General features: G+C 45.7%; 1 protein-coding gene across 1 annotated transcript; it reads right to left on the bottom strand.

The window, feature by feature from the left end:
- Positions 1–6,442: 6,442 nt before the first annotated feature.
- Positions 6,443–7,998, bottom strand: LOC130357870 (protein spinster homolog 1-like). Its single transcript, XM_056560617.1, has one exon. The coding sequence runs from the start codon at positions 7,978–7,980 to the stop codon at positions 6,466–6,468; it is 1,515 nt and encodes a 504-aa protein (XP_056416592.1). The 5' UTR covers positions 7,981–7,998; the 3' UTR covers positions 6,443–6,465.
- Positions 7,999–16,576: the final 8,578 nt, after the last annotated feature.

Here is a 16,576-nt window from a genome sequence, read left to right as displayed (position 1 = left end):
GCAACATTAAAGATGTTCTGGCCGCACGAGAAATTCCTGCTAACCTACATGAACTCATTCATCTAGCCACTCGCATTGACATGCGTTTTTCCGAAAGGCGTCAGGAGCTCCGCCAGGATATGGACTTTGTTCGCACGAGGCGTTTTTTCTCCCCGGCTCCTCTCTCCTCTGGTCCTCTGCAATCCGTTCCTGTGTCTCCCGCCGTGGAGGCTATGCAAGTTGACCGGTCTCGCCTGACACCTCAAGAGAGGACACGACGCCGCATGGAGAATCTCTGCCTGTACTGTGCTGGTACCGAACACTTCCTGAAGGATTGTCCTATCCGTCCTCCCCGCCTGGAAAGACGTACGCTGACTCCGCACAAAGGTGAAACAGTCCTTGATGTCAACTCCGCTTCTCCACGTCTTACTGTGCCTGTGCGGATATCTGCCTCTACCTTCTTCTTCTCCACTAAGGCCTTCTTGGATTCCGGATCTGCAGGAAACTTTATTTTGGCCTCTCTCATCAACAGGTTCAACATCCCAGTGATCAGTCTCGCCAGACCCCTCTACATCAATTGCGTTAACAATGAAAGATTGGACTGTGCCGTGCGTTACCGCACGGAACCCCTCCTAATGTGCATCGGACCTCATTACGAAAAAATTGAGTTTTTGGTCCTCCCCAATTGCACTTCCGAAATTCTCCTTGGACTACCATGGCTTCAACGCCATTCCCCTACCCTTGATTGGTCCACAGGGGAGATCAAGAGCTGGGGTACCTCTTGTTTCAAAGACTGCCTTAAACCGGTTCCCAGTACTCCCTGCCGTGACCCTGTGGTTCCCCCTGTAACCGGTCTCCCTAAGGCCTATATGGACTATGCTGACGTATTTTGCAAAAAACAAGCTGAGACTTTACCTCCTCACAGGCCTTATGACTGTCCTATTGACCTCCTTCCGGGCACTACTCCACCCCGGGGCAGAATTTATCCTCTGTCCGCCCCAGAGACTCTTGCTATGTCTGAATACATCCAGGAAAATTTAAAAAAGGGGTTTATCCGCAAATCCTCCTCTCCTGCCGGAGCTGAATTTTTCTTTGTGTCCAAGAAAGATGGCTCCCTACGTCCCTGCATTGACTACCGCGGACTTAATAAAATCACGGTAAAGAACCGCTACCCCCTACCTCTTATCTCTGAACTCTTTGATCGCCTCCAAGGTGCCCACATCTTTACCAAACTGGACTTAAGAGGTGCTTATAATCTCATCCGCATCAGGGAGGGGGACGAATGGAAAACTGCATTTAACACTAGAGATGGACACTTTGAGTATCTGGTCATGCCCTTTGGCCTGTGCAACGCCCCTGCCGTCTTCCAAGACTTTGTTAATGAAATTTTTCGTGATCTCTTATATTCCTGTGTTGTTGTGTATCTGGACGATATTTTGATTTTTTCTGCCAACTTAGAAGAACACCGCCAGCATGTCCGCATGGTTCTTCAGAGACTTCGAGACAATCAACTTTATGCCAAAATGGAGAAATGTCTGTTTGAATGTCAATCTCTTCCTTTCCTAGGATACTTGGTCTCTGGCCAGGGACTACAAATGGATCCAGATAAACTCTCTGCCGTCTTAGATTGGCCACGCCCCTCCGGACTCCGTGCTATCCAACGTTTTTTGGGGTTCGCCAATTATTACAGACAATTTATTCCACATTTTTCCACCATTGTGGCTCCTATCGTGGCTTTAACCAAGAAGAATGCCAATCCTAAGTCCTGGCCTCCTCAAGCGGAAGATGCTTTTAAACGGCTCAAGTCTGCCTTTTCTTCTGCTCCCGTGCTCTCCAGACCTGACCCATCTAAACCCTTCCTATTGGAGGTGGATGCCTCCTCAGTGGGAGCTGGAGCGGTCCTTCTACAAAAAAACTCTTCCGGGCATGCTGTTACTTGTGGTTTTTTTTCTAGGACCTTCTCTCCGGCACAAAGGAACTACTCCATCGGGGATCGAGAGCTACTGGCCATTAAATTAGCACTTGAGGAATGGAGGCATCTGCTGGAGGAATCTAAATTTCCAGTTATCATTTACTCCTATCTCCAGTCTGCCCAACGGCTGAATCCTCGCCAGGCCAGGTGGTCTCTGTTCTTTGCCCGTTTTAATTTTGAAATTCACTTTCGCCCTGCCGACAAGAACATTAGGGCCGATGCTCTCTCTCGTTCCTCGGATGCCTCGGAAGTAGAGCTCTCTCCGCAACACATCATTCCTCCTGACTGCCTGATCTCCACTTCTCCAGCCTCCATCAGGCAAACTCCTCCAGGGAAGACCTTTGTCTCTCCACGCCAACGCCTCGGAATCCTCAAATGGGGTCACTCCTCCCATCTCGCAGGCCATGCGGGCATCAAGAAATCCTTGCAACTCATCTCTCGTTTCTATTGGTGGCCGACTCTGGAGACGGATGTTGTTGATTTTGTGCGGGCCTGCACTGTCTGTGCCCGGGATAAGACTCCTCGCCAGAAGCCTGCTGGTCTCCTTCTGGTCTCCTTCATCCTCTGCCTGCCCTTGGTCTCTGATTGGTATGGACTTTATTACAGACTTACCCCCATCCCGTGGCAACACTGTTGCAGGTTCTAAGAAGAGGGGGAGACCCAAGGGGGGGGGGTACTGTTACGCTGAGCGCTCCGGGTCCCCGCTCCTCCCCGGAGCGCTCGCAACATCCTCGCTACGGCAGCGCCCCGGTCAGATCCACTGACCGGGTGCGCTGCGATACCGCCTCCAGCCGGGATGCGATTCGCGATGCGGGTGGCGCCCGCTCGCGATGCGCACCCCGGCTTCCGTACCTGACTCGCTCTCCCTCGGTCCTGTCCCGGCGCGCGCGGCCCCGCTCCCTAGGGCGCGCGCGCGCCGGGTCTCTGCGATTTAAAGGGCCACTGCGCCACTGATTGGCGCAGTGGTTCCAATTAGTGTCTTCACCTGTGCACTCCTTATGTATACCTCACTTCCCCTGCACTCCCTCGCCGGATCTTGTTGCCCTTGTGCCTAGTGAAAGCGTTCCCTGGTATGTTCCTAGCCTGTGTTCCAGACCTCCTGCCGTTGCCCCTGACTACGATCCTTGCTGCCTGCCCCGACCTTCTGCTACGTCCGACCTTGCTTTTGTCTACTCCCTTGTACCGCGCCTATCTTCAGCAGTCAGAGAGGTTGAGCCGTTGCTAGTGGATACGACCTGGTTACTACCGCCGCAGCAAGACCATCCTGCTTTGCGGCGGGCTCTGGTGAACACCAGTAGTGACTTAGAACCGGTCCACTAGCACGGTCCACGCCAATCCCTCTCAGGCACAGAGGATCCACCTCCTGCCAGCCGGCATCGTGACAGATATCACAGTACAGGGATAATATACAGAGTGATATCACAGTACAGGGATAATATACAGAGTGATGTCACAGTACAGAGATAATACACAGTGATGTCACAGTACAGGGATAATACACAGTGATGTCACAGTACAGGGATAATACACAGTGACGAAACAGTACAGGGATAATACACAGTGATGTCACAGTAGAGAAAATACACACAGTGATGTCACAGTACAGGAATAATACACAGTGATGTCACAGTACAGGAATGATACACAGTGATGTCACAGTACAGGAATAATACACAGTGATGTCACAGTACAGGAATAATACACAGTGATGTCACAGTACAGGAATAATATACAGAGTGATATCACAGTACAGGGATAATATACAGAGTGATATCACAGTACAGGGATAATATACAGAGTGATGTCACAGTACAGAGATAATACACAGTGATGTCACAGTACAGGGATAATACACAGTGATTTCACAGTACAGGGATAATACACAGTGATGTCACAGTACAGGGATAATATACAGAGTGATGTCACAGTGCAGGGACAATACACAGTGATGTTACATTACAGGGATAATACACACAGTGATGTCACAGTACAGGGATAATACACACAGTGATGTCACAGTACAGGGATAATACACAGGGATGTCACAGTACAGGGATAATACACAGTGATGTCACAGTACAGGGATAATATACATAGTGATGTCACAGTGCAGGGACAATACACAGTGATGTTACATTACAGGGATAATACACACAGTGATGTCACAGTACAGGGATAATACACACAGTGATATCACAGTACAGGGATAATACACAGTGATGTCACAGTACAGGGATAATACACAGTGATGTCACAGTACAGGGATAATACACACAGTGATGTCACAGTACAGGGATAATACACAGTGACATCACAGTACAGGGATAATACACAGTGATGGCACAGTACAGAGATAATACACAGTGATTTCACAGTACAGGGATAATACACACAGTGATGTCACAGTACAGGGATAATATACAGAGTGATGTCACAGTACAGGGATGATATACAGAGTGATGTCACAGAGCAGGGACAATACACAGTGATGTCACATTACAGGGATAATACACACAGTGATGTCACAGTACAGGGACAATACACAGTGATGTCACAGTACACAAATAATACACAGTGATGTCACAGTACAGGGATATTACACAGTGATGTCACAGTACAGGGATAATACATACAGTGATGTCACAGTACAGGGATAATACACAGTGACATCACAGTACAGGGATAATACACAGTGATGGCACAGTACAGAGTTAATACACAGTGATGTCACATTACAGGGATAATACACAGAGTGATGGCACAGTACAGAGATAATACACAGTGATGTCACAGTACAGGGATAATACACACAGTGATGTCACAGTACAGGGATAATACACACAGTGATGTCACAGTACAGGGATAATATACACAGCGATGTCACAGTACAGGGATAATACACACAGTGATGTCACAGTACAGGGATAATACACAGAGTGATGGCACAGTACAGAGATAATACACAGTGACGTCACAGTACAGGGATAATACACAATGATTGCACAGTACAGAGTTAATACATAGTGATGTCACATTACAGGGATAATACACAGAGTGATGGCACAGAACAGAGATAATACACAGTGATGTCACAGTACAGGGATAATACACAGTGATGTCACAGTATAACCATCTCACAGCCGGACCACCATGTAATTTCAGCAGATAATAAAACAGGGCCTCATGTTCAAGTTTCGCCTAAGGCCTCACAAAGTCTAGAGCCGCCTTTGGTCGGCCCTACCATGGGACCCGGTGGGACCATAAGACCCAGGTGGCACTTTTCAGGGGCGGCATTTTGCTGCCCCCTTTTTTTTTTTTTTGTGCCTAGTAGGTTCATGGTAGGGTTGGCGCAGTTGCTGCTCACTGTTCTAAAGCAGCTGCGGGGTATAATAGCGCAGCGGGCACTTTAGACAGTGAGTCTGCCTCCGGCCGACCGGGGTCTGACGAGGGACGTCGCACAAGTGACGTACTTCTGCAGACCCGCTCAGGAGGACGTCAGTGACGTCACTCGTCAGGCCGCTGCCGGAGAGGAGAAGCGCTGTGCAGGGCAGGTAAGTGTGTCTCTGTGTGTGTCTGTGTCTGTCTGTGTGTTTAGGGGGGCTATGGCTACCTAATGTGAGGAATCTATGCTACCTAATGTGGGGAAGGTATGCTACCTAATGTTGGGAATCTGTGCAACCTAATGTGGGGAAACTATGCTTCCTAATGTGGGGAATCTGTGCTACCTAATGTGGGGAAACTATGTTACCTAATGTGGGGAATCTGTGCTACCTAATGTGGGGAAACTATGCTACCTAATGTGGGGAAACTATGTTACCTAATGTGGGGAAACTATGTTACCTGATGTGGGGAATCTGTGCTACCTAATGTGGGGAAACTATGCTACATAATGTGGGGAAACTATGTTACCTAATGTGGGGAATCTGTGCTACCTAATGTGGGGAAGCTATGCTACCTAATGTGGGGAAACTATGTTACCTAATGTGGGGAATCTGTGCTACCTAATGTGGGGAAATTATGCTACCTAATGTGGGGAAACTATGTTACCTAATGTGGGGAATCTGTGTTACCTAATGTGGGGAAACTATGCTACCTAATGTGGGGAAACTATGTTACCTAATGTGGGGAAACTATGCTACCTAATGTGAGGAAACTATGCTACCTAATGTGGGGAATCTATGCCACCTAATGTTGGGAATCTATGCTACCTAATGTGGGGGGCTTGAATGAGCTGCGGCATATGGGAGGCCTTATTAAATAATTAGAAACTTATACAGCAAGTGACATATGGGGGTCCATCTGAGTAAGTAACACATGGAGGGGGGGGTGCTGAACAATTGATGTTTTGGGGAGGGGGGCACAGGCACATTCTTTGCACAAGGGCCCTCTGCTGTCTGTGTCCGCCCCTGGGTAGAGAAAAAGGGGTAAAGTGGAACATAGAACAAATGCAGTTATTTTTTTCTTAATTTTTTTTTAATGAAGTAAACGAGATAAAGGTAAGCAATGACTTTTCCTCAGTCTGAAGCGCGGTCCTCATCGGCAGGAAACAGTGAGGAGGAGGAGGATGACGGAGGTTCTGATTCCATCTCTGCTTCTTTTTCGTCCCTCTCTATATATAGGGCCGTGGCCATGAAGAAGGCCCCTCCGATGACTGCCATTATGGTGCAGGTCATGAGGGCATACTCCAGGCTGCGGTATTTCAGAAGAGGGGATTTGGCATATCCTCGATCGTAGGTGTCAGATATCAGGCCGATGAGGTACGGGCTGCCGGCGTCACCTAGGAGGTGATAGATTGTCATCTGCACGGCCAGGGCTGAAGATCTCCTCCACGGAGTTACTACTTTTAGTATAATGTCAGATATGAGGGTGAAATTTACTGACAGAAGCGTCTCTCCGATGAAGATGAAGATGTTGGTGGCAACGAGGCTGATGTTGCCAAAAGTCAATGCCAACAGAAGAAAAGGGGCGGAGAGCATCATCGCGCATCCACACACAAGCGGGTCCGCCCGTGGGTTGGATTTGCGATATCTTTTACTTATCTCCGTCCCTGCTACAACTCCCAGAATGCCGGAAACGACTGTAACCACACCAAATATTAGGATGTCGTGATAGTCACACGGTTCAGCACGGCAAGGGTCCTTCTCTTGTAGGAGTGTTCGTGCGTGGGTCAGGTATGACGGACCCCATACACCTATGGCTCCCACTATGAAGGATACAGCCGTCGATCCCATGGTGGTTAACATGAAGCTTCGATTTTTGAATAGTTTTTTCAGATCTGTCGCCCATTTGGCAAACTTCTGGGATTTGTTGTTCTTCTTCCCGTTTGTAGTCGTTCTTGGAAGCTCCTTTGTGACCAAAATCATCAAAGCCACAGCTATGAGGCCCAGGCCAGGGGTGACCCGAAATGCCCAGTGCCAATCGCCCCTTGCTGCATCAGTCACTTTGGGCCCGATGATGTATCCTAGTCCGCAGCCTACAGGTATGACGGAGTAAAACACGTTCAGCATGCGGGTCCGCTGGTCACTTGTAAAAAGGTCTGCAATGATGGAGGGGGCGATGGTGCAGAAAGTCGCCTCTCCGGCTCCAACCAGTCCACTCGTCAGCAGGAAGAGCAGGAAGTACCCGTCAGGGATGAATGACAGGGTAAGTGTCATGCTCAGCCAAACGATGACTCCTCCGCAAACAGTATATTTCTTATTACAGTGGTCGCCCAAATATCCGGCAATTGGTGCGACCAGCACGTAGCTTCCAATGAACAATGTATTCAATAAGCCAGACAGACTAGCATTGGTGTCATATGCTTTCTGTATATAAGGCAGCACCCCCGCCACGCTGGAGCGATTTGCATAGATGAGCAAATTAACAAAGGCGAGGATCACTACGGTGATGATGGAACGTGCGGCAGACATCACGCTTAGAGATGGCAGGTTCTGCCTCTCAGGGATATCGCCCTTTTCTACATCCATATCACTATGGTCCTCCATTGCTTCTTCCTCCTCCTTCAGCAATGGGTCTTGTGGAGAGGCCATGGTCACAGGTCAGAGCCTGAAAACAATAGAGAGAGAGAGAGATAAGTGAACACATTAGACAACATGTCATCATTCCTGTCATTATACAATAGATCCTTCATACAGAGCAGAAATGTCCAGCACAGAACCACAAGATAACACTAAGACCATCGCAGCCTCAGAAGAAGACGCTTCTCTATAAGTGTTTTATATGGAGACGTCTTCCCTGAGGTTACCAATGTCTGATAACCCTGAACCTGTCCGGTCCTAGTAATATCTGATAACCCTGAACCTGTCCGGTCCTAGTAATATCTGATAACCCTGAACCTGTCCGGTCCTAGTAATATCTGATAACCCTGAACCTGTCCGGTCCTAGTAATATCTGATAACCCTGAACCTGTCTGGTCCTAGTAATATCTGATAACCCTGAACCTGTCCGGTCCTAGTAATATCTGATAACCCTGAACCTGTCCGGTCCTAGTAATATCTGATAACCCTGAACCTGTCCGGTCCTAGTAATATCTGATAACCCTGAACCTGTCCGGTCCTAGTAATATCTGATAACCCTGAACCTGTCCGGTCCTAGTAATATCTGATAACCCTGAACCTGTCCGGTCCTAGTAATATCTGATAACCCTGAACCTGTCCGGTCCTAGTAATATCTGATAACCCTGAACCTGTCCGGTCCTAGTAATATCTGATAACCCTGAACCTGTCCGGTCCTAGTAATATCTGATAACCCTGAACCTGTCCGGTCCTAGTAATATCTGATAACCCTGAACATGTCCGGTCCTAGTAATATCTGATAACCCTGAACCTGTCCGGTCCTAGTAATATCTGATAACCCTGAACCTGTCCGGTCCTAGTAATATCTGATAACCCTGAACCTGTCCGGTCCTAGTAATATCTGATAACCCTGAACCTGTCCGGTCCTAGTAATATCTGATAACCCTGAACCTGTCCGGTCCTAGTAATATCTGATAACCCTGAACCTGTCCGGTCCTAGTAATATCTGATAACCCTGAACCTGTCCGGTCCTAGTAATATCTGATAACCCTGAACCTGTCCGGTCCTAGTAATATCTGATAACCCTGAACCTGTCCGGTCCTAGTAATATCTGATAACCCTGAACCTGTCCGGTCCTAGTAATATCTGACAACCCTGAACCTGTCCGGTCCTAGTAATATCTGACAACCCTGAACCTGTCCAGTCCTAGTAATATCTGACAACCCTGAACCTGTCCGGTCCTAGTAATATCTGACAACCCTGAACCTGTCCGGTCCAAGTAATATCTGATAACCCTGAACCTGTCCGGTCCTAGTAATATCTGATAACCCTGAACCTGTTCGGTCCTAGTAATATCTGATAACCCTGAGTCTGTCCGGTCATAGTAATATCTGATAACCCTGAATCTATCCTAGTAATGGCGGATTATAAGGGCTTGGCTGTATGGTCACTGGGCCATGTGAACTTCATACTGTAGATACAATTAGGCTATCCTGCTATATACATTTACTAATAATGAACCTACCCCACCTCATTGGGATCTATCCGTCCCCTATATGACTTTCTGCCACTAGTTGATTTGAAAATTTTCCCTTTCGAAGTACCCAGAGTATTTCTATTGTTAGTACACACAGAATTCTATTATATACTATTATATTTCTGCCCTAATCTTTCTGTTATTCTTTTACTACACCACCAAATCTTTCTCATAGACTTATATCTTTTAGAACTTCATGAATTAGGACTCTTTTTCTTGGGGGCTTTTTTGGGCATAATTGCATTTTAGCAGTTTTGCAAGAAAAAGCTCTGGTCATGATACTATCTGTGCGTTTTATTATGTTTAATGCCTAAGCTAAGTATTGTCACAATGCTATGAGAAATATAACTTTTGTTATTTCTTTTGGAAATTAATTTCTTGGTTTTTTTTGCTAAAAAAAAAAAAAAAAAAAAAGCAACAGCAATAAAAAAAAAACTGACAAACAAAAAGCCCTGTGTATGTATGAATAGAAGAGGCTGAGACTTACCTTGTGGTTCTCTCTTCAGACAAGGAACGGTCAAAATCTTGAATTCTGTATCGCAAATAGAAACTCTCTAACAAACACTTTGCACCACAGGTTGTGAATGCAAAACACACTGAAGAGACTGCAGCCGGCGCGCACCTCCTTGTACAGCTTACGGTGACATCATCACAAGCATGTGTGACATCACAGGGTTCTAAACCATCTTCAGGTATGTGTATATCTGTATAGTAAATGTGATTAGCCATATTAGTCCAGTGATGCAGATTGTAATACCTTTTTTATTGGACTAACAGAATTTTGTAGAGACAAACTTTCGGGATTCCTCCCTGATAATTTATAAAGTCCTTTGATCATTAGTCCTTGTCTACTGGACTTGATAAAGGGAGGAATCCTGAAAGCTTGTCTCTACAAAATTCTGTTAGTCCAATAAAAAAGGTATTACAAGAGACTGCAACACTTTTTTGATTTGTGTGTGTGTGTATATATATATATGTATATAATATATATATATATATATATATATTTATATATATAGTTCCACTTGATAATGATGGTGTGAGACCATTGAAACGTTGCTCTTTGCACATTTTGGATGAATAAATAGTTTTCATTTTTTCACCATACCTTGAGTGCCACAGCATTTTCCTTGGAACTACGTATGCAGAATCCTGGACCCGGACCCTAGCTGGAGGCACCTACTCACGCTTTAGGAGTGCTGCTTTCTTCTTTGATATATATATATATATATACACCTAGAAATACATCAAGTACATAAAAACATCTTTTAGAAAAATATTTCTCCAGGCCTGCCGAGTATATCCCCGTACTTCACAGTGTCTTCTTAGTTTATATATTTTAATCTTTTGACCTTTTAACCCCACTAGGACCAAGGGCATCCTGGGACTTAAAGGGGTATTTCAGGCCAAAACTTTTTTTTATATATCAACTGGCTCCAGAAAGTTAAACAGATTTGTAAATTACTTCTATTAAAAAATCTTAATCCTTTCAGTACTTATGACCTTCTGATGTTAAGGTTGTTTTTTTCTGTCTAAGTCCTCTCTGATGACACCTGTCTCGGGCAATGCCCAGTTTAGAAGCAAATCCCCATAGCAAACCTCTTCTAAACTGTGCGTTTCCCGAGACAGGTGTCATCAGAGAGCACTTAGACAGAAAATAACAACCTTAACTTCAGAAGCTCATAAGTACTGAAAGGGTTAAGATTTTTTAATAGAAGTAATTTACAAATCTGTTTAACGTTCTGGAGCCAGTTGATATATATAAAAAAGTTTTTGCCTGGAATATCCCTTTAAGATTGAACCGATTATTATTGATATATGTCATGAATGCATCAATGGTCAGATGGTCGGACGACCAAATGATGATCACATCATCTACATACCTCCCATAGCATGCGAGGCATGTGGAAAATGGATTGGTGTCAGAAAAAATAAACTGCTCCTCCCACCAAAAAACAAAAAGCTTAGCCCGAGCTGGTGATGACTTTGCTCCCATTGAAGCACCCGTGCGCTGCAAATAAAAATTGTTACCAAACATAAAATAATTGTGTTTTAACACAAAATCTACCACCTCAATAATGTAATGTCTCAAATCTACAGAATATTTAGAAAATCTCATCAGTATATCCGAGATAGCTGATAATGCCAGGTTTTGTGGAATACTGGAATAGAGCGATTCAATGTCGCAAGTAAGCCAAGACAGAGAATCGCTCCATGTGAATTTAGTCCTTCTGACAAGGAGTTTACTGAAAATTCAGATTGTTCAGATACCACGGACACTAGCGGGGACTCAGAACCGCAATATGTGAACACTCACAAGAATCGCAATGCGAGAAGACAGTCAAAAAACGAGGAAGGCGCGGTGGCAGAACACATAGGAAGAAGAGCTTCGGAGCGTAACAAGGACAAACGGAAAAAGTAATAAAAGAGGATTTTCAAGTCATTAACATTTCTGCACAAATCATTACAGATGAAGAAACCTCGGTCCTGTGGAAAGGACTGGGTTTCTCTCCTACATATCATTTTGATGTTTATCGGACAATTTTGGATATAAATAAATTTGTGAGAACATTTTTAAGAAACATTTTTTTGTGGAAAATGCTGATGAACCATCGGACCCACCTCAACTTTCTATAAACCCTGATTTACCACTAATGCATATGTTAGCAGAACAAATTTCTTTTAGAGATCTCTGTCTCCTTGAAAATAGTGGGATATCAATTTGTGATGAAGTGAATACTGCACATACCTTCTCCACTAAAAAACAAAATTTTTACCCCATACAGACCAGACCAGCAATTTTTGATTGGTTCCAGGACCTTATCATGAAAGATTTGGTTAATCTACAATCAAAAGTAATGTCCTAATTTGAATAAAAAGGAGGCTGCTGCCATAAAGAAATTAAAGAAAAACAAAAATTTTACGATCCGATCCGCCGATAAAGGCGGCTCGGTAGTATGTATGGACACGGGACTGTATATCAATTTAAATGAAAATCTACAATCTGATGATAAAACTTACCTTAAACTTTGTGGGGATCCCACTGAACCTTTTAAAAAAGAACTGTTGACTCTGTTGGAAGAGGGGAAAGCCAGATCTATTTTGACCCAAAAAGAAGTGGATTATATTTTCGTGCCTGCTCCAATTATTCCTATCTTCCACTCGCTACCCAAGCTGCATAAGGACCGATTCCCGCCGCCGATGCGTCCGATCGTGGCGGGGATCGGATCCCATAACGAGCACCTATGCGAGTGGTTGGACTCAGTACTGCAACCTCTGGTTATGCAATGCCCAAGTTATATCAAGGACACTAAGCACTTGCTAAAAATCATGGATGAATTCACATGGAGCGATTCTCTGTTGTGGCTTACTTGCGACATTGAATCGCTCTATTCCAGTATTCCGCAAAACCTGGCATTATCAGCTATCTCGGATATACTGATGAGATTTTCTAAATATTCTGTGGATTTGAGACATTACATTATTGAGGTGGTAGATTTTGTGTTAAAACACAATTATTTTAAGTTTGGTAACAATTTTTATTTGCAGCGCGCGGGTGCTTCAATGGGAGCAAAGTCATCACCAGCTCGGGCTAAGCTTTTTGTTTTTTGGTGGGAGGAGCAGTTAATTTTTTCTGACACCTATCCATTTTCCACATGCCTCGCATGGTATTGGAGGTATGTAGACGATGTGGTCATCATTTGGTCGTCCGACCATCTGACCGTTGATGCATTCATGACATATATCAATAATATTCGGTTCAATCTTACGTTTACCCACACATGGTGTAAAAGTGAAACCCCCTTTTTGGATGTCATATTACGTGGCAACCCTGATACAAATAAAATTGAGGTTGATCCTTACAGAAAAAAGATATCAGGCAATACCATCCGAAGGCCGAATTCATGCCATTCCAAACAAACAGTAAGAGCCATACCAGTAGGTGAACTTATACGAATTAAGCGGAACAGTTCTTCCGCTGAGGTGTACCGCAGGGAAGCTGATGCAGCATGCACACGCCTGGCAGGTCGAGGTTACCCTGGATGGCTCTTGAAAAAAGCTCGGTCGAGAGTGGATCCTATGGATCGAAAATCCCTTTTTACAAGTAAGCAACCAACTGAATCACAAGATTGTCCTACATTTGTCACCACGTACAGTCCAGAATTTAATGACATCAAACGCATTGTAATTAAACACTTACCTTTGCTATCAACAGATCCCACGGTAGGGGAGATTATAAAGTCAGGTGTGAGATTTGCAGCGAGGCGGGCACCTACTCTATCCAATCTCCTTGTTCCCAGTATGGTGGACACGGCTAGTGTTACCACCCAGTGGATTAGCACCAAGGGCTTCCACAAGTGCGGTAAATCACGGTGTGTGGTATGTCCCTTTGCCGAAAAATGCCAGAAAATAGAAGGTACGGTGGATGGCAAATGCCATGTCATTCACAACTTTATAAACTGTGATAGCACTTTTGTTGTATATAAAATCATGTGCACACAATGTCACTTAACATATGTGGGTTCCACCAAAAGGTCCCTTAAAAAACGCATGCAAGAGCACATTAGACATGCTGCTGGCCCTTTAAGCTCGGACATTTCTAACATATCTAAACATTTTCTAATATGTCATAATTCAGACACCACTTCCCTCAGGTTCTCAGGCATTGAGAAGGTGAAGCTAAATAAAAGGGGAGGTGACCATATTCGATCCCTCCACAATAGGGAAATCATGTGGATTTATCTTTTGAATTGCATTCAACCCCATGGTCTAAATAGCAAAACAGATTTAATATTACATTACTGATATGTCTCTGAATAATTTATCTGTGTTTGGTCCCATGTTTTTGTTTTAATCACGTGCACATGTGATGTGGACCTGTCCCTCCCCTTCCTGTGGGAATGGGGAAATGCCCTGGAGTATATAAGGGTGCCTCATTTGAGGATCTACAGGCTATGAGTAAGGATCGATAGATCAGAAACGCGTCAGCCATGCTTGGGACCCCCCTCTGTTTGTGCAATATTTCATATTTTTGATATGTTCACGGTTTGTCTGCCACCGTGAAGGCTTTTAAGGAAGAACCCTGAATAAAGACGGACGTTTTACTTCTACTTGCTGGCTTTTTTAGTATTTTATTTTAGTTTTATCCACTGTGCCAGGGATGAAAATTATTCCAAAAGAAACTAACTCAACTGTCTATGCTCCCCCGTTGCTCCAATATTGGTGTTCCGTTCTCTGTTCGCCGCCTTCTGCTTTTCCTGCAGGTCAGTGAATCACGGTGCGCTCAGTGTCATCATTGTTTCAGCACCAGTTTTACAAATCAGTGTGCCTCCAGTGTTACACCAGTGTTTACAAATAAGTGTGCCTCCAGCTGTTGCAAAACTATAACTTCCAGCATGCCTTGACAGCTAGAGACTGTCCGGGAATGCTGGGAGTTGTAGTTTTGGACCACCTGGAGAGACACTGTTTTGAAAACACTGCCTTAGTCAGTATTTTCCAACCTGGGGACTTCCAGCTGTTGCAAAACTACAACTCCCAGCATTCCCCTGACAGTCTTTAGCTGTCCAGGCATGCTGGGAGTTATAGTTCTGCAACAGCTGGAGACACTCAGGTTTGGTAGGTAGGTCCTTATTCCATTGTTTTCCAACCTGGGTGCCTCCAGCTGTTGAAAAACTCTAACTCCCAGCTTAAGACTGTCCGGGCATGCTGGGAGTTGTAGTTTTGCAACAGCTGGAGGCCCCCAGGTTTGGAAACACTAACTACGGCAGTGTTTTCGAAACATTGTCTCTCCATCTGTTGCAAAACTACAACTCCCAGCATGCTCGGACAGTCTTAAGCTGGAAGTTAGAGTTTTGCAGCAGAAGCTGGCATTTTGGTGGGTAGTTGGGCCCTTAGTCCAGTGTTTCCCAACCTGAGTGCCTCCAGCTGTTGCAAAACTACAACTCCCAGCATGCCCAAACAGCCAATGCCGGTTTGGAAAACACTGGACTAAGGGCCTACCAACCAAATGTAACGTTGCCACCCACCTACCAACCAAACATATTACCTACCTAGCAAATGCTTTTCCTGCCTACCTAACAAACGTATACCGTATATACTCGAGTATAAGCCGAGTTTTTCTGCACGATTTTTCGTGCTGAAAACACCCCCCTCGGCTTAAACTCGAGTGAACTCTCTGCCCTCAGTGGTCTTCAACCTGCGGACCTCCAGAGGTTTCAAAACTACAACTCCCAGCAAGCCCGGGCAGCCATCGGCTGTCCGGGCTTGCTGGGAGTTGTAGTTTTGAAACCTCTGGAGGTCCACAGGTTGAAGACCACTGCGGCCTTTGACATCATCCAGCCCCTCTCACCCCCTTTAGTTCTGTACTCATCTCTGCTCGGCGCTGGTCCGATGCTGCAGGACTGTCCAGTGGGGAGGTCGTCCGGTGGGATAGTGGTTCCGGGCTGCCATCTTCATCGGGGGGGGGGGGGGGGGGGGGGGGGCCTCTTCTCCGCGTTTCGGGCCCGGAATAGCCACGTTGCCTTGACGACGACGCAGAGGTACGTTCATTACCAACGTTCCTCTGCATCATCGTCAAGGCAACGCCTCTATTCCGGGCCCGAAGCGCGGAGAAGAGGCCCCCCAGTGAAGAGGGCAGCCCGGAACCACTATCCCACGGGACGACCTCCCCACCGGACAGTCCTGCAGCACCGGACCAGCGCCGAGCGGAGATGAGTACAGAACTAAAGGGGGTGAGAGGGGGCTGGATGATGTCGAAGGCCGCAGTGGTCTTCAACCTGCGGACCTCCAGAGGTTTCAAAACTACAACTCCCAGCAAGCCCGGACAGCCGATGGCTGCCCGGACTTGCTGGGAGTTGTAGTTTTGTAACATCTGGAGGTCCGCAGGTTGAAGACCACTGTATCAGACATTGACAAGCGGTGATGATGATGACATGTGGTGGTGATGATGACAAGGGGATGATGAAGGGGGGGGTGGGATTATGACAAGGGGATGATGAAGGGGGGGGTGTGGGATGATGACAGGGGGATGATGAAGGGGGGGTGTGGGATGATGACAAGAGGATGATGACAAGA

Source organism: Hyla sarda, chromosome 2, assembly GCF_029499605.1.
Source record: "Hyla sarda isolate aHylSar1 chromosome 2, aHylSar1.hap1, whole genome shotgun sequence".
NCBI classification, from domain to species: Eukaryota; Metazoa; Chordata; class Amphibia; order Anura; family Hylidae; genus Hyla; species Hyla sarda.
The sequence above is the reverse complement of the archived record's forward strand: the minus strand, read 5'-3'. Positions and strand labels throughout refer to the sequence as shown.

What these genes read in the sequence shown, in the direction of transcription:
- LOC130357870 (XM_056560617.1), bottom strand. Translation starts at nt 7,980, where the DNA reads ATGGCCTCTCCACAAGACCCATTGCTGAAGGAGGAGGAAGAAGCAATG.